General features: G+C 45.9%; 1 protein-coding gene across 6 annotated transcripts; it reads right to left on the bottom strand.

Moving 5' to 3' along the window:
- Window positions 1-619: 619 nt before the first annotated feature.
- LOC307024112 (uncharacterized protein) lies at window positions 620-7,967 on the bottom strand. 6 transcript variants are annotated; one of them, XM_079657946.1, is made up of 12 exons: window positions 7,871-7,966; window positions 6,129-6,222; window positions 5,544-5,658; window positions 5,227-5,361; window positions 4,945-5,031; window positions 4,462-4,569; window positions 4,057-4,120; window positions 3,730-3,791; window positions 3,183-3,385; window positions 2,608-2,767; window positions 1,720-1,826; window positions 620-1,478 (listed from the first exon to the last, which is right to left on the bottom strand). In XM_079657946.1, the coding sequence occupies exons 2-12, from the start codon at window positions 6,213-6,215 to the stop codon at window positions 1,293-1,295; spliced, it is 1,314 nt and encodes a 437-aa protein (XP_079514072.1). In that variant the 5' UTR covers window positions 6,216-6,222; window positions 7,871-7,966; the 3' UTR covers window positions 620-1,292. The 6 variants fall into 6 exon arrangements, 4 of the variants coding, with proteins under 4 accessions (XP_079514072.1, XP_079514071.1, XP_079514074.1 ...); XM_079657945.1 differs by lacking the exon at window positions 7,871-7,966 and adding an exon at window positions 6,756-6,945; XR_013803839.1 differs by lacking the exon at window positions 7,871-7,966 and adding an exon at window positions 6,756-6,945 and having other exon boundaries at window positions 1,354-1,478; window positions 1,720-1,851.
- Between the last annotated feature and the right edge of the window lie 8,797 nt (window positions 7,968-16,764).

The raw sequence follows: 16,764 nt of genomic DNA, 5'->3' as shown, positions 1-16,764 counted from the left end.
ACCCTCCACAATGATAAGACCCATCATTTAAATGCAAAAACCACCGTTAAAACTCACTTTTAGGGGCAAAAAACAGCCTCTGTCCACTTCGTTAACAAACTGATAGGCAAATGGACAAAAGTGTGATTAAAGCATATGCGGGACCCCCGCGAGCTCCAGACTATGTGCATTGTGTCGGGGACCCTCCACAATGATAAGACCCATCGCAAAAACCACCGTTAAAAGTCACTTTTAGGGGCGAAAAACAGCCTCTTTCCACTTCGTTAACAAACTGATAGGCAAATGGACAAAAGTGTGATTAAAGCAATTTTCGGGACCCCAGCGATCTCCAGACTATGTGCATTGTGTCGGGGACCCTCCACAATGATAAGACCCATAATGTAAATGCAAAAACCACCATTAAAAGTCACTTTTAGGGGCGAAAAACAGCCTCTGTCCACTTCGTTAACAAACTGATAGGCAAATGGACAAAAGTGGGATCCCAGCTAACAATTGCACGTGGCTGCCACGTTACAGCCACGTGATGCTGTTGTTGTGACAACGTGGCAATTTACTTGGAGGTCACGTGATTTTGTATGGTTGAAATAACGTGGTCACCACATTGAAATGTAACGTTCACACCACCTTTAGACCACTTTCTATTTGCAATTATATTTTCTTTCGATTAGCTTTAATTATGTCAAAGTAATCAACACAACTCAAATTTTAATAATACACTTCTTAGACAATTTTATTTGCATTTCAATGGTTCAAATGCATAATACATCATGACATGATTCAAATTGACAGATAGATATATATCAATAAGAAATTCCATAAACCCATAATTAATTTTAGGACATGTAGACAGTAGAATGATATTTTTTATCATATTTCTACAATTATGGAAATTTAAATATTCTCTGCAAACTTAAGGTGTATAAGTAACCAGTTTAATTTGTATGTTCCTGAACAAAAGAACATAATGAAGCCATGGTCAAATGTAGTAACACAAAGAGGGATATAAATGATATCAATTGCAATCTCTTTATATGAAGGCATAACAGGTTTACCTAAACTACTTTCTAAGTACCTCAAGGAAATAACCTAACAATAGATAAAACATTGTCCAAGGTAATACAATTATAGCTGGCCAGCTGAACATTTGTGGCTTTCGAACCGAGACCTTGTAGACTAAATGAACATTTACGTTGGTGGCGCTATATGTATTTAATCAGTTATTATATATATGAATGGCAGTAACATGTATCTACTATGTAGGTGAATTTAAATGAAATAAAATATTTATTTATTCAGTTATTATATTTTTTGTACAAGCTGGCCGAAACGTCCGCCCCGACAAATATACCTGGCCAAAACGTCCGTTGGCCGAAACGTCCGTGCACCAATGACCAGGCATAATATGTGAAATGTTCATCTGAATCTGTATCTGTATCGACTGCAGATGCGACGCTCTTCCTTCTCTTTGCAGCAGGTTCCTAAAAAGCAAGAACGCACATTAGGGAATACATGGTATATTAGAAAATAAAATCCTTAATTGTTCCTAATTGATGAGTAGTGATAATGATAACTAACTTTGTGAGAATGCAAAGATTTAAGTACTGATGACACATACTATATGTCAAAGTGGAAAATGTATGTGATATGTAAATGCTTTATTGACAGACATTTGGAGAGATGGACCAAATATTTAAGTAAGTCACTAGAATCCACTATCACCTTGTATTTTGGCCCTCCTTTTTTCTTCGGTGCATATTTTAGATTTTCGGACAGTTGCTCCTCCACCTCGGAAGCCTTGGCTTTAGGATGGTTTTTCAAGCATGCTCCTGTAGGAAAAGTAGCACCAAACTGCTAACCCCAAGCAATGCACGGAAGAAAGGAAGAGTAACAAGTATATGTACAGGTGAAAGAATTAACACTAAAACAACTATTCCTCACAAATCTAAACTAAATAATCCTAAGGCAGTTTTATATGTTAATATTTGTAATTAGAATGGTATTCACAGACGAACACAGGATACATCCCCCAAATCTTTACTGGCACCAAATATTCAAGATGGCCAGACAAATGGGTTTCTTGCTGAACCATTTCCCTCATTATCATGATCACCCACTGGGGACCAGTATCTCGCACTTGGGACCAATATCCCCATTAGCGCCGATGTAGGATCAATATCCCCCATTATCACCCACCTGGGACCATTATCGCTAACCGAGATGATTACCCCCCATGAACAGCTGAAAAATGTACGCGGTAGTATGGCCAAACCCCGGAGAAAATGAAGAAAATCCAAGATGGCCACAACAATAAAGATATAAAAATAGAATCAGCACCAAAATCATGAGGGTTATTGGCCCATGGATGACCAATACTCATACAAATAAGTAAATTAGAATGTCACATAGTTTTGAAAGATCCACTAACGAAGATGCAGACCCAGACACGTACCCACTCATGCACATGAAACATAACATCCCCAAAATGGTCGTTTCGGTTATAATAAATGATAATCAACATGTTATATTGAGTATCTCTGGAGTGCATCAGGCGAGCTTCATAAAATACTGAAGAAGCAATTGCATGCCATTTATGACTTAAACACTTACTGATGAGGACCTTGGTGACCGACAGGTCAATCAACGCGTTCTTGCCCTTCTTTCCCTTGAGGCTATACGTTGACCATAAGGCATTGGTTCCCAACTTGGAGAGCATCCTCCGGATGGTGTCTCCGATGTTGTGGCCACCCAAGGAAGTCATATAGCATGTCTGCAATGTAGATAATTAGTTTTCTTAGTAAAAAACCCTTGAGTACCTCCAAGTGAAAATGCTAAATTGTCAGATATATATAACAAAGGCAGCATACTACTACAGTTTTGAAATAATTCAGTGGTCCCAATTATGTCTATCTATCTATCTATCTATCTATCTATGCCTGCCTGCCTGCTGCCTGCTTAGGTGCCTGTCTGCCTGACTGTCCGTCTTCCTGCCTGTTTAGCTGTCTGTGTGCCTGCCTGTCTGTCTGCCTATCTGTCTGTATACTTGTCTGTATGTGTGCCTGCCTGCCTGCCTGTCTGTCTGTCTTGGTGTCTGCCTATCTGTCTCTTTGGAAGATGGAGTTACTTCTTCATAAAATGTAAGCGATTCTTAACAAAATAAGTTTTTCTTTCACAATGGAACATACCAATTGTCTCTTGAAGGCCTTATGTGTAAGCCTCTCACAAAGCCTATCCAGCTCCTCAGTACTGCTGACAGGGTCTGGTAGTACATCGTCCAACTCCTCTCCTGCTGCTCTGCTGGCACTTGTCAAGAAGCGCAGCATTCTAAGGATTTCCCCCTGTGACTCTTCAAGGTTTTGCATACGCATCAGCATCCTGCTCTGGAATCCTGTAGCAAGATAACACAATTCCACATTTTTAAATACTATGCTTAGAATTTGCATCTATTCACCCACATACATGTATAATGCATTAAGGCAATTGCGACAAATGATTCATTACATTTCATGTTGCGTTGAAGTTAAACACATATTTCAAGCAACGGCAAGTGCTAGATCCCAAGCTAAACGTAAATGGAATGAGAAAAAAATGCGAAAAGGATGCCATAATCATCAATCAATTTGTCTCAAAAGAACACAATGTTTAGAATGAAGAAATCAAAATTGAATATTTTCTGGATCACAATTTTGAAAAATATTCTTGAAGTAAAACTGTTACATTAGGCTTTGTTACCTGTCGGCTCACTTTCAGGATTTATTGCAGCAGATGTAGAAGCTCTGGGTGTTGTGGGGGTGCTGAAAACATTACATGAAATTATTACTTCACTGCAGTACATGCCAACAGTAAGCCATAGTTACATGGCATGAGTAGTAACAGAGATTCGCTACAGCTTAATATCAGATTGGTCTAATGTACTACATGTACTAGTCTAAATGCTTTAGCACAGGGTGACTGTACCAATGAATGGCCTAGACCAATCATGGTGAGCAATGAGATATACATGTACGTACTACTCTCAGTAAATACTTGGGTAAAACTACAAAGCCTCAGATTCCTTACCTGGTATGGAAGGGTTGCTTTCCTCCACGATGATCCTCAGACAGTCGTGCACTTGAAGTCATCACTGTATACAGAGATAGTAATGTCATTAATTTATAAATGTCTGTATCAGAATATTTAAATTAATATAAAGTGAAAGGCTAAATGGAGCAAAGTGAAAACAGTGGTGCCCCTTTTGAGTGACCTCATTTTAAGACCACCTCTCTTGGGAGACCACTACAGCATGCACCAATGGCTACACATCCCATGCTATTGAACCTCTTATGAGAGACCACCCTTTATGACAGATCGGTTTGGCTTGGCAGATGGGGTGGTCTCTCAAGAGGACCAATGTATATCATTACTCGAAACAGTTTTTTTTTTTAAATATGAAGACAAATGCACAATGTCAATAGTCCTAAATACCTGATCTTGTGTCACTGTTAGGACACACAGGAGACTGGATTCTATGCCCAGAAATAGACCTGGAAGGGGTACTGGTACTTGGTGATATCGCTCTCGGTGCAGAACAGCCTTAAACAGAATTTAATGAGTGCGGTTATCGATAAAACATTATTAATGCATTTTTCATTAGGACATGAAAGCAATACTTTATTTTCACTGCAAGAAGATACTCCCAAAATATCAATTTACCGGTACTGATCTACCTGGTACTGCATAAATGTCTGTACCAAAAAGTAATCATTGTTCTATATGTCAAAATAGCCCATAGTTAGCCAGTTAGATACTGTGTGTAAGAAAAGGTTGGACCTCCTGGGAATAAAATTAGCATACAAGCAAATGCTGTTTTTTTCCTTTTGTGACTCAAGCTTCATGTTGAAACTAAAATAATTGAAATTAACAGTTGAGGATATAGCTCTACTTGATCCTTGTGCCAACCTCATTTACCATTTGTCCGTTGAGGAGGTGTTGGTAGCTCGGCCAGAACTAGAGCAGGGACACTGTCACTTGCCTCCAGTATCTCCCCTTCTTCGTCTGTATTAATATTATTTAATAAAGATTAACAGGTGAAGTGAAGCACCACATTAAATGACATTTAATAAAGAAAACTGAAAGGGTTAATATTTCTTATTCCGTTGAACTGTTTTTCTATTAATTTGTGGCAATTATGAAGCCATCTATGTCGTCACATATTTAAATATACTCTTATGCCCAATTCTCTGTATTTACCATCAGCATCTTCAGTTTCTGAAACCTGAATCTTTGCAGGCTTCTTAGTTTTCCGTCGACATTCTTCTGTGTCAGTCTCTACATTGGAGGTATCCTCAGCCTTTCTCGCCCTTTCTTGAGCCTTCTCATAGGTGTCTGAAGTTGGAAACAATATGTTATATTAAGAGACATGATATACTGACAAGGTAATAAAATTAACGTTATTCTGTTTCCTTTTTTCACTTCAATTTATTACAGTTCCCGCTTAGTACACAAAACTAGCATGAATTATGTACTTAATCTAACGTTTCAAACTGTAAATATTAAATGCTTCCTACCTCCAAATGAAAATATCCTAACTTCATAAAGCTTCCATTTCTCTTTGTCAGGCAGCTCCCCTCTCCTGGCTTTTGAAGAGGCTCCACCCCTTGCTGGCCAATAGCAACACAGACGCTGAAATATAACAGCAGCGACTGAATGTAGTTAAAATGTTTTAATGAATTGCGTAGTGATATACAGTGGTCCTGTTTTGAGATCAAGGGCTATACATCCCATGTTATTGAAACTCTGATGAGAAGTGACCTCTCTTAAGAGACCACTTTTTTTGGCCCAAGGGGTGGTCTCACGAGGCCTGTAGATAGTAAAGATGATAAAAGCTTAAGGCGCAGTCACCGAAATGTCACTAACACCCCCCCCCCCTTGACTCCTGACTAGTACACCTCCACTGAGTGTGGAGGGAGTGGAAAAGTGCGTCCACCAGTGGAAAAAGGGCCAAAATTCCTCTAAAGGGGGAAGAAAAGCCCCCTAGACACCACCGCCCCAACCAACCACATATGTGAAACGCTTTAAGTTCCATTTTTTATCAAACGGCTGCAAACCCATATATTTGACAATGTTCCAAGTACATGCATGTATTTACTTACATCTCTTGTTGACTGTATCCATGACTTGAGGACGACTTCAACAGCCATCTCGTCCACAAACTCTACTACAACAAATTCGCCCGACATCTTTTACCTGAAGACCAAGACACAAAAGCTGTTTATCACTAAGCTTACTATCATATATTTAATTGCTACATCATCTGTGGTATACTTTGGATAAACTATAACCCATGCAGAACAACTAAATACTACTAAACTACTATAATCTGATAATGGCGGTTACGAGGGCTGGGCGCAGCGTGGGCGCGCGTGGCTAGCTCTATTAGGCTTGCACCTGGTCAGCCTGTCGTAAATTCCTTTACATTCCCATAGAGTACGTTCGTCTATTAACTGGGTAGTCGCTATCTATTGAAAAGTCGGGACATATCTCAACCAGATATAGATCTCCCACGGATTTAATGTAAGCTTTGTTCACACAGCCCAGCGGCCCTGCTGAAAAAAACAACATGGAGGCCGAGTCCGAGATTAGGCCACACATGAGGCCACAAGGCACCTGCTTAATTTCGGCAGAAAAAGTGTAAAATATGCTGAGAGCTGTGCATAGAACACTCCCCCATATGTTCATGACCCGAATTACAAAACTTTAAAAAAGGATGGCTTCCTTACCTGCAAGTATATATTGAAAGTTCTTGACTTGAATAAAAAAAACGCGGTTTAGGCCTAACTTTCCAGAGATTGACAGCGTGTCCTCGTTTTCGCAGATCCGTTTAACCGTTTGTAGGTCGCTGAACGGCATTAATTTTAACCAGCGCTAGTGGGGGCATCGAGGGACAGGAAAGGGTGTCGAACTGGGAAAAACGATCGAATAACTGTCTGTTTTGCAAAAAACATCCCATCTTCTGGGAGAATAGATGGATATTTGAGGGACTATATAATTTGTATGCGTATGGATCGACCAGGATGTGAAGTGGTAAATCCAGAACACTGAGAAAGGGCGCGAACGAAATTTGCCGTGATTGGTTGAATTCTTAGGCTGGTGAGAGCATATACAGTTATAAACATCAACAGCAACAAATGGACGAACAATATTCAACTACATAATAGAGTAGACTCCATCTATTTGCATACAAATCATATGTATGTGCACCCACTTGCATGGAAAGGAAAACGTTATATTTCAACGTGGCCACAACCAGTAGCGTGGCGTGGGGAAAAAATTAGGGGAAGCCAATAATACGTCCTTTCTTTTGGGGTGGGGGGGGTGTGGTGGTCAATGTAATAACGTAACCAGATGAGTGATTACAGCGCCCGGTATCATTTTACACACATTTGTATCATACAGATGCAGGACTTACACACGCCTGTTATCTGACCGACAGGTCCGCACGCACTCTCCAGCCGAAACTCTAACAAGCATTCATTCACAAACTAAATCAGGAGACCTTTAACGTTTTACGTCCGGTTCGCTCCTTTGTTCCTCGCTGTAAACGGCTCCAGTTTGGGCATTGGCCTGTCATCAGATTGTATTTGTTGTTGCTGCTGCTGCAGCGGAAGTTTAGTCCAATTATTTTTGATTAAATACTCCAAATCTCCACCCTCCATAATTGCACTTGCTTCAGTTGCTTGCTACTTTCTAACGGCGGTGAGAGTGGTGCAGTGACGCTATCTATCTTCTATCGATTAGATTTATGATTCGAAAATTATAAAAGTAGGGTAGACATGTGGATATTATCCGACTGAACAAAACGTGCATTTACCGAACAGGTTCGTTTTCCACTCACCTTTTTTCAAGCTATTTTCCAAAATCCTATGGAGAAATCCCATTGCTTTTTTGTCGAGGGAAACCGAGCGCAGCTTACTTCCGCTTCTTGGGACGCGTCACTGCACCACTAAATGTATGCGATTTGATTGGATTGTGAGGCAAGGGAAGCCAGCCGCCTCTGGCTTCCCTTGGCATGGCCCTGACCAATCACAGGTTGGCAGGGACATGACGTGAGCCTCATCTGATTGGTCAATCCCTCCATTTTTTTTCACCAAGGGAAGCAAATTTCGGCTGGCCTCCTCTCGCAACAGAGAGTGCAATCTACTGTTTCACCATAACATCTAGAGGGGCGCTGTTTCACTATTTGTAAAATACTCAATGAGAATGGAGGAGAGACGGGCCGGCAGCAACACACAACAATGAATTTCCGAAACTAAACGAAGTGTTTTTATTTATTTATTAAAATTATAACTACAATCCGAAAAAACAGGGGAAGCCTGGCTTCCCTTGGCCTCCAGGAGAAAACGCCACTGGCCACAACGTGGTATTTATACGTTATATTTCAACGTGGCCACAACGTGGTATTTTCTTTGTAAAACCACCCAAGTAATATTTTTTGCACAAATTACTATCCTTCAAACTCATATTCTGACAAAAAGGAAATAAATTAATAAATCTATAACATTAAACAAATCAGTATTTTTAGACGGGTGCTTGTGGTGAACCACAACGTTGGGGCCACGTGGCTACCACGTTGTGCACACTTAGACGGGTGCTTGTGGTGAACCACAACGTTGGGGCCACGTGGCTACCACGTTGTGCACACTTAGACGGGTGCTTGTGGTGAACCACAACGTTGGGGCCACGTGGCTACCACGTTGTGCACAGTGCCACCAAACTACCACTTTTAGGCCACGTGGTGGCAACGTGGCGTGTTAGCTGGGATTAAAGCATATGCGGGACCCCCGCGAGCTCCAGACTATGTGCATTGTGTCGGGGACCCTCCACAATGATAAGACCCATCATTTAAATGCAAAAACCACCGTTAAAAGTCACTTTTAGGGGCGAAAAACAGCCTCTGTCCACTTCGTTAACAAACTGATAGGCAAATGGACAAAAGTGTGATTAAAGTAATTTTCGGGACCCCCGCGAGCTCCAGACTATGTGCATTGTGTCGGGGACCCTCCACAATGATTTCCAGGAGAGATTCCATGTTAAATTATATCCTGCAAAATGACAGGCTATAACCCAGGAACAAGTGTTTGAAAGGCGGGGAAAAGTTGTTTAAAATAGTCTGATACCTCCAGGGCGCATCACCGCATTTTACAAGCCAGGGAAGGTGTCTGAATCCTGGGTAAACATATTTTAAATAGTCTGACACCTGGCACTGTATTTGCCCCTGGGAACCTTCAAGGTTATATTCATGTTTTATTATTTATTTAATAATCACATGATTTTTACAAAAACAGTATACACAGTATACATATATACAATAATAATAATAATATAACAATATACATAATAAAAACATGAAAAGTGGTGAAAATGAGAAAATGTATCCGAAAATAATGCCTCATAATGCGGGCATGTGGACAGTAGCCAGAGACTCACAGGCACACACACATGCAGAGATCCAGGGGGCGGAGCACATGGCTTTTTTTACCCAGAAATAAGTCTCTGAGAGGCGGGGAGACTCAGAGGACAGGCTGCGTCACCTCACTTTGTAACCCAGGAAAAGAGCAGGAATTCTGGCTGCGTGAGTGTTAAAAGTGCATTCATCTGTGTTAATCTGACAGCCGCAGAGGTGCTGACGGAAAACAAGCGGAAGAAATTGATTATTTTAACCAGGAATAAATGTTTGCAAGGCGGGGAAAGTGTTCCTGCAGCCCCTCCATAACGGTAATAATGATTAGAAATGATTTCCAGGGCAGAAAGCGGTTTTTAAATGTGGAAAAAAATATGTTAAACTGTTTAAAAAGCACAAAGTGATTTGAGTGCAGTACTCATGTGTCCCCACAGGAGGGCGCATCGTCCCAAGGAGCACAGTGCATGGTGACAAGGTACGATTTATACCCTAAAATAGCATGCTAAGCGTGGGTGGATTAGTTTCAAAGCAAGCACACTCTACTCATGTCAGACTTACATTAAAATAGACCGGGAAAAACATCTCTATTTAGCCCCTCACAGAGCCCCAAAGGACGGACTAAGCAGCTCCAGCACGGCTCCTTCACATGCACACTCTGCTCATGTCAGACTTACATTAAAATAGACCGGGAAAAACACCTCTATTTAGCCCCTCACAGAGCCCCAAAGGACGGACTAAGCAGCTCCAGCACGGCTCCCTCACATGCACACTCTGCTCATGTCAGACTTACATTAAAATAGACCGGGAAAAGCACCTCACAGAGCCCCGAAGGACGGACTAAGCAGCTCCAGCACGGCTCCCTCACATGCACACTCTGCTCATGTCAGACTTCCATTCAAATTGACCGGGAAAAGCACCTCTCTTGGGCACCTCACAGAGCCCCAAAGGACGGCCTAATGACCTCCAGCCTCTCTCCCTCACATGGAGCTCAGGTTATGTCATACCTCCAGGAGAGGGACCGGGAAAACCACCTCTCTGTAGCCCCTGACAGAGCCCCAAAGGACGGACTAAGGACCTCCGGCAACAGTGGTACTTCCATAACCTCGTGCACCGTGAGACCCCGGGCCCCCGGATTTAAGCACTCCCCCACGGACTAAACCCAGATGTTCACACCCTACAGAACTTCATGCCCCTGGTTACCCTAAAGGGGGTGGATTTTGCGGTGCTTTACCGTCCGCACATCGACATCCATATTCGGCCTTATTCACGACACTACCACCCCTTCTTTGGAGGATATTCTCATGCTCCTGGTAACCCTTTAAATAGTCTGATACTGTCAGGGCTCATCACCGCACTTTACAAGCCAGAAATAATGTTTAAATGGTCGGGGAAAGTGTTTTTAAACGTCTGGAAGAGAGTTGTAGCCTGTCATTTTGCAGGATATCATTTAACATGTAACCTCTCCTGAAAATGCACAGAATATGTCAATGTCCAGGAGAGATTCCATGTTAAATTATATCCTGCAAAATGACAGGCTATAACCCAGGAACAAGTGTTTGAAAGGCGGGAAAAAGTTGTTTAAAATAGTCGGAAAAGTGTTTTTAAACGTATGGAATAGCGTTTTAGCCTGTCATTTTGCAGGATATAATTTAACATGTAACCTCTCCCGGAAATGCACAGAATATGTCCATTTTCAGGAGAGGGTCAATGTTAAATGATATCCTGCAAAATGACAGGCTAAAACACCCAGGGATACGTGTTTGAAAGGCAGGGAAAAGTTGTTTAAAATAGTCTGATACGTCCAGGGCGCATCACCGCATTTTACAAGCCAGGGAAGGTGTCTTAATCATTGGTACACATTGTTTAAATAGTCTGATACCTGGCACTGTATTTGCCCCTGGGAACCTTCAAGGTTATACTAATGTTTTTTTATTTATTTATTTATCACACCATTTTTACAAAAACAGTATACAAAATAAACATAATAACAACATGATTACAACATGATTAACAGGGGCCTGGGGGCCATATTAGCCGTCTAACTTGTACAGTGCACCGGGGAAAAAAGGTTGAGTCCACGGCCCCTTTCCCCTCATCAGGAGTATCAATCGGTCCTGAAGAAGAGGTATCGCTGCTCTCCGCCCCTGAGTCCTCTTCGGAGGTAGCTGACGGTGGTAGACCTCCTTCTGATGATGATGCTGCAGCAGCTGCTGCCGCCGCCCTGAACATGGAGCGGATCTTCAATGCCTCCTTTAATCCAGGCGTATTCGTGTAGAACCGGTCTGCAGTGCTTACGTCGTGGCACATAAACCTAGAGAGAATCAACCTGCTTTCTGGATCTTGGTGATTCTTGATTTTGTCAGCCAGGGCAGTGCGCAAGATGGTGAAGGTGACGGCTGTTTCTAGCCCAGCATCAGCCCAAGCCCTCTTCAAGTGAGCGTTCAGGTTCTTGGAAGCCTGCTTCCCCGATGTGAAAAGGAAGAATTCACTCTGAGGACCCGACAAGCCCTCTTTTATCCCCATCCACTGCATGACCCAGCTAAACTCCTTTATTGTAAGCACCAGCTGTGCTTCACCAAATGTCTTGGCAGTCTTGTGATCCTGCACATGGATGATGTAGCCCTCAGCAGTGCCCCTTCTGTCCGCCTCAAAGACCTCCGTGTTGGTCATGTTTGCGTACACACCCGGACGGTGGCCATACAGGAGGCTCCAATGGAGGGTTAGATAGCCATATAGCAGGTACTGGGTGATTGAGGTCGGATTGCTAGCCATCAGGTCAAGGAGATCAGGGATGCGCTTCTCAGCGGCCGCCATGGCGGCGAGAAGCTCCGCCTGGCTCGGCAGACGATCCAGCTTGTCCCTCTTCACCTTAAACTGGTGGAGAGTGACAGACTTTTTCAAATCTTTAATGTTGGCTTTCACCTCTCTGATGATGTGGGTCATATCAGACTGGGTGAGCCTGCACCCCCGGAGCTTTGATGCAGACATGTACCTCAGGAAATGGTTCACAGTCTTCAGGAACAACAGCGATGTTGTGACTGTCCGGCCCGACTCTGAAATATACTCGCTCCAGCCACGGACCCTCTTTGTGTCTTTTAGAAACAGCCAGTCTGACAGCCGGTCAACACCATGGGCCATGAATACTAGGAAGTTCTTTATCCGGCTGACATTGGACATACAATTCTCTTTCCGTTTTACTGTCGGTGCGAGACCCTCACAATGACCTCTGTATGTCTGAATGTACGTCTCCATGCTTTTAGGCAACGTGATTTCACGCATGGTATTCCCCCGTCCCTTCCCAGTGGACCATTGATTTTGGGGAGAGGGCCAGTCCTTAGCCAGATTAGCTTTCAGCTTATTGGAGACAGACGCACGGGTCTTCTGGCATACAGGGGTCTCACTACAGGAGGCTTCTACGGACCGCATGACAGTCTTCACCGGGGTCTTGCTTCCGGAGGCTTCTGGGGACCGCATCACAGACTTGAGAGGGGTCTCACTCGCAGAGGCTTCTATGGACCGCATGACAGTCTTCACCGGGGTCTCACTACCGGAGGCTTCTGGGGACCACATGACAGTCTTCACCGGGGTCTTGCTTCCGGAGGCTTCTGGGTACCGCATGACAGTCTTCACCGGGGTCTTGCTTCCGGAGGCTTCTGGGGACCGCATGACAGTCTTCACCGGGGTCTTGCTTCCAGAGGCTTCTGGGGACCGCATGACAGTCTTCACCGGGGTCTTGCTTCCGGAAGCTTCTGGGGACCGCATGACAGTCTTCACCGGGGTCTCACTCGCAGAGGCTTCTATGGACCGCATGACAGTCTTCACCGGGGTCTTGCTTCCTGAGGCTTCTGGGGACCGCATGACAGTCTTCACCGGGGTCTTGCTTCCGGAGGCTTCTGGGGACCGCATGACAGTCTTCACCGGGGTCTTGCTTCCGGAGGCTTCTGGGGACCGCATGACAGTCTTCACTGGGGTCTCACTACAGGAGGCTTCTGGGGACCGCATGACAGTCTTCACCGGGGTCTCACTACCGGAGGCTTTGTCGGACCGCATGACAGTCTTCACCGGGGTCTTGCTTCCGGAGGCTTCTGGGGACCGCATGACAGTCTTCACCGGGGTCTTGCTTCCGGAGGCTTCTGGGGACCGCATGACAGTCTTCACCGGGGTCTCACTACCGGAGGCTTCTGGGGACCGCATGACAGTCTTCACCGGGGTCTCACTACCGGAGGCTTTGTCGGACCTCATGACAGTCTTCACCGGGGTCTTGCTTCCGGAGGCTTCTGGGGACCGCATGACAGTCTTCACCGGGGTCTCACTACCGGAGGCTTCTGGGGACCGCATGACAGTCTTCACCGGGGTCTCACTACCGGAGGCTTTGTCGGACCGCATGACAGTCTTCACTGGGGTCTTGCTTCCGGAGGCTTCTGGGGACCGCATCACAGACTTGAGAGGGGTCTCACTCGCAGAGGCTTCTATGGACCGCATGACAGTTTTCACCGGGGTCTTGAGAGGGGTATTGCTGCCGGAGGCTACTGTGTTCATGCCGGGGGTACTTGAGATTGCTACGCCCTTAAATCGTATACATTCTTCGTCTTCCTCAAGCAGAGCAGCAGTGGCATTCTGCTTCCTGGGTTTTAGACCCTGTTTTAGCCTGGAGCGCAGGGTCTTCACCTCATCAATGAGGGCATCCTTCTGAGCCCTCAATGCCACATTGTCCAGCCTCACCTGCATGCAGTCGTCTTCGTCACACTCGGCATGTGGGGAGAAGGGTGGAGGGTGCACCGGGTATTCCTTCTCATTGTCTATATCCAATAATGTAGCCATTCCAATGATGGGATTAGTCTCTCAGAGGTCATGGAGCAACTGCATGGCCACACTATGCTTCAGCCTTGCCATGACCTGATGTGCCTCATCTCGGGAGAACTCAGGGTGGTCACGAGTTACATGACGGTGTAGTTTCTTCCCAGCATACGAACACCCTTTGATGGGACAAGGTTTGGTCCGAACATTTATTCTACCACTGGCCATTTTAAGAATGATGCCTCTTTCCTCTAGGTTCCTTACTGCATGTTTGTGCTTAAGGTGCTTATTCAAAGCCAGATAGCGGAGACTGCACACCGGGCATTCGGTCAACATCCTTCCCAAAACACACACAATGAATTCTATTTAAATGGTTTTCTGTTTCTCCGTTTATATGCGTTAGCCAACTGGTGATTGCAACCATGGGTCCGATGCTTCAATGCAGGGAACACGGACCAAGGGGAGGACTTGGGTTACCACCTGGTTAAAATGGTCCCACCTCCGCACCAAAGCGGGGCTGGTGATGGGTCCGATACATTGATTGTTTTTTGTTTCATGGTTCTGCCACGAGCTCACAAGACAGTTTTGGGTACAAAAACGTAGGGATAACAGTACCTCCGGGCGCTCCATCCCGCTCCAGCTTTCGCCGCAGCGGGGGGAGGAGGCATTGAACCCCTCGCACCTGCCCCCGGAGGAGGCAGGGGAGTCAGGTACCCGGAGGCGCACGGTGGACGGCCAGGGCGAGACCGCCACACCGCACTGGAGTCAGAGTTCCGAGTTTTTTGAGCCAGGTCCCGGTGAAATGCAGTACGGAGCACCCGGCAGGAACCTCCAGCAGACCCCCCCGCGCGGTTCCCTCGTCCCTCGGAAGAGGCGGAGAGGTGGGTGTTTTTCATCTGCTGGCGGACTGCCGGGGAGAACGTGCTGCTCGGGAGCCAGGCTCAGAGTTAGTGGCAGTGAGAGCCTGTGCACCTGCCTTTTACAGCAGGCACGCGCTGGTATCGGGGTGGGGAGAGATGGTAGAAGCAGAGGCTGCAGAAACAGCCAGAGCCTTCCCCTCTAACACACCCCTCATTTGGTTCATGAGCACTGGGCAGAGTCCCCTGTCAACTCTCCTTATATTCCTCCGGAGACCAGTTGGGACATGGCAGCATCCCAATTCGCCTGGTACACCATATCGTTAAATAAGCTCAGTAATGTACTGCACAACATCACATGGGTAAAATGAGCTACGTAATGCCCTGCAATATCACATTTGGTTTATTTCCAAAAAGCCTGGAAAAAACACATATCCGTCATGTCCTGTAAAATATCATTCTTTGTTTATTTCCATCCTTCAGGCAAATACACATATCTTTGTCCGCTCCAGGAGCACCCGCAGTTTGGATGAACCGACCGCCAAGCACCGGAAGCTGGACCCAGGGAGGAGGCCCTCCGATGGCGGGTCAAATTTGCTGATACCGCAGCTGGCTGGACACTAGCCGTAGAAGAACACCCGGACGGGACCAGGCATGTCCCTCTTTGCAGACAAGCATATATGCGCTCCGGCATTCGCCGCTGACTTTGTCAGCCCCAGGAGCAGAGTCAAACCCGCAGTTTGGATGAACCGACCGCCAAGCACCGGAAGCTGGACCCGGGGAGGAGGCCCTCCGATGGCGGGTCAAATTTGCTGATACCGCAGCTGGCTGGACACTAGCCGTAGAAGAACACCCAGGCGGGACCAGGCATGTCCCTCTTTGCAGACAAGCATATATGCGCTCCGGCATTCGCCGCTGACTTTGTCAGCCCCAGGAGCAGAGTCAAACCCGCAGTTTGGATGAACCGACCGCCAAGCACCGGAAGCTGGACCCGGGGAGGAGGCCCTCCGATGGCGGGTCAAATTTGCTGATACCGCAGCTGGCTGGACACTAGCCGTAGAAGAACACCCAGGCGGGACCAGGCATGTCCCTCTTTGCAGACAAGCATATATGCGCTCCGGCATTCGCCGCTGACTTTGTCAGCCCCAGGAGCAGAGTCAAACCCGCAGTTTGGATGAACCGACCGCCAAGCACCGGATGCTGGACCCGGGGAGGAGGCCCTCCGATGGCGGGTCAAATTTGCTGATACCGCAGCTGGCTGGCCACTAGCCGTAGAAGAACACCCGGGCGGGACCAGGCATGTCCCTCTTTGCAGACAAGCATATATGCGCTCCGGCATTCGCCGCTGACTTTGTCTGCACCAGGAGCAGAGTCAAACCCGCAGTTTGGATGAACCGACCGCCAGAGCACCGGTACGAGGCCGGGCCGGCGGAGGCCTTCCGATGGCGGGTCACGTTTGCCATTCGATCAATGTATTTGCAGACAAGCATATATGTGGTTGTTACGCAGGATCAAACCGGTAGTTTGATGAAGTAGGGTGCTGTGCCCGGAGCAAGGCCAATTGCTGAATGCCGCAGCCGACTAAGGCCGCTATGCCACAGTGGAGGATGAGAGAAACAGGTGTTTGTCTTGCATTCTGCGGCGAAGTGGGGAGGTGGAACTTCCACCCAGCTA

This window comes from Notothenia rossii (assembly GCF_949606895.1).
Source record: "Notothenia rossii genome assembly, chromosome: 11".
Taxonomy (NCBI): Eukaryota; Metazoa; Chordata; class Actinopteri; order Perciformes; family Nototheniidae; genus Notothenia; species Notothenia rossii.
Note: the sequence above shows the minus strand (reverse complement) of the source record. Positions and strands in the feature narration are given on the sequence as shown.

Excerpts from the sequence above, each read along its gene's own strand:
- LOC307024112 (XM_079657946.1), bottom strand. The coding sequence starts at position 6,215 with ATGTCGGGCGAATTTGTTGTAGTAGAGTTTGTGGACGAGATGGCTGTT. Across the intron at positions 5,362-5,543 it reads TAGGATATTTTCATTTGGAG|ACACCTATGAGAAGGCTCAA; the intron begins GTAGGAAGCATT and ends TTCCAACTTCAG. Across the intron at positions 5,032-5,226 it reads AGAAACTGAAGATGCTGATG|ACGAAGAAGGGGAGATACTG; the intron begins GTAAATACAGAG and ends ATATTAATACAG.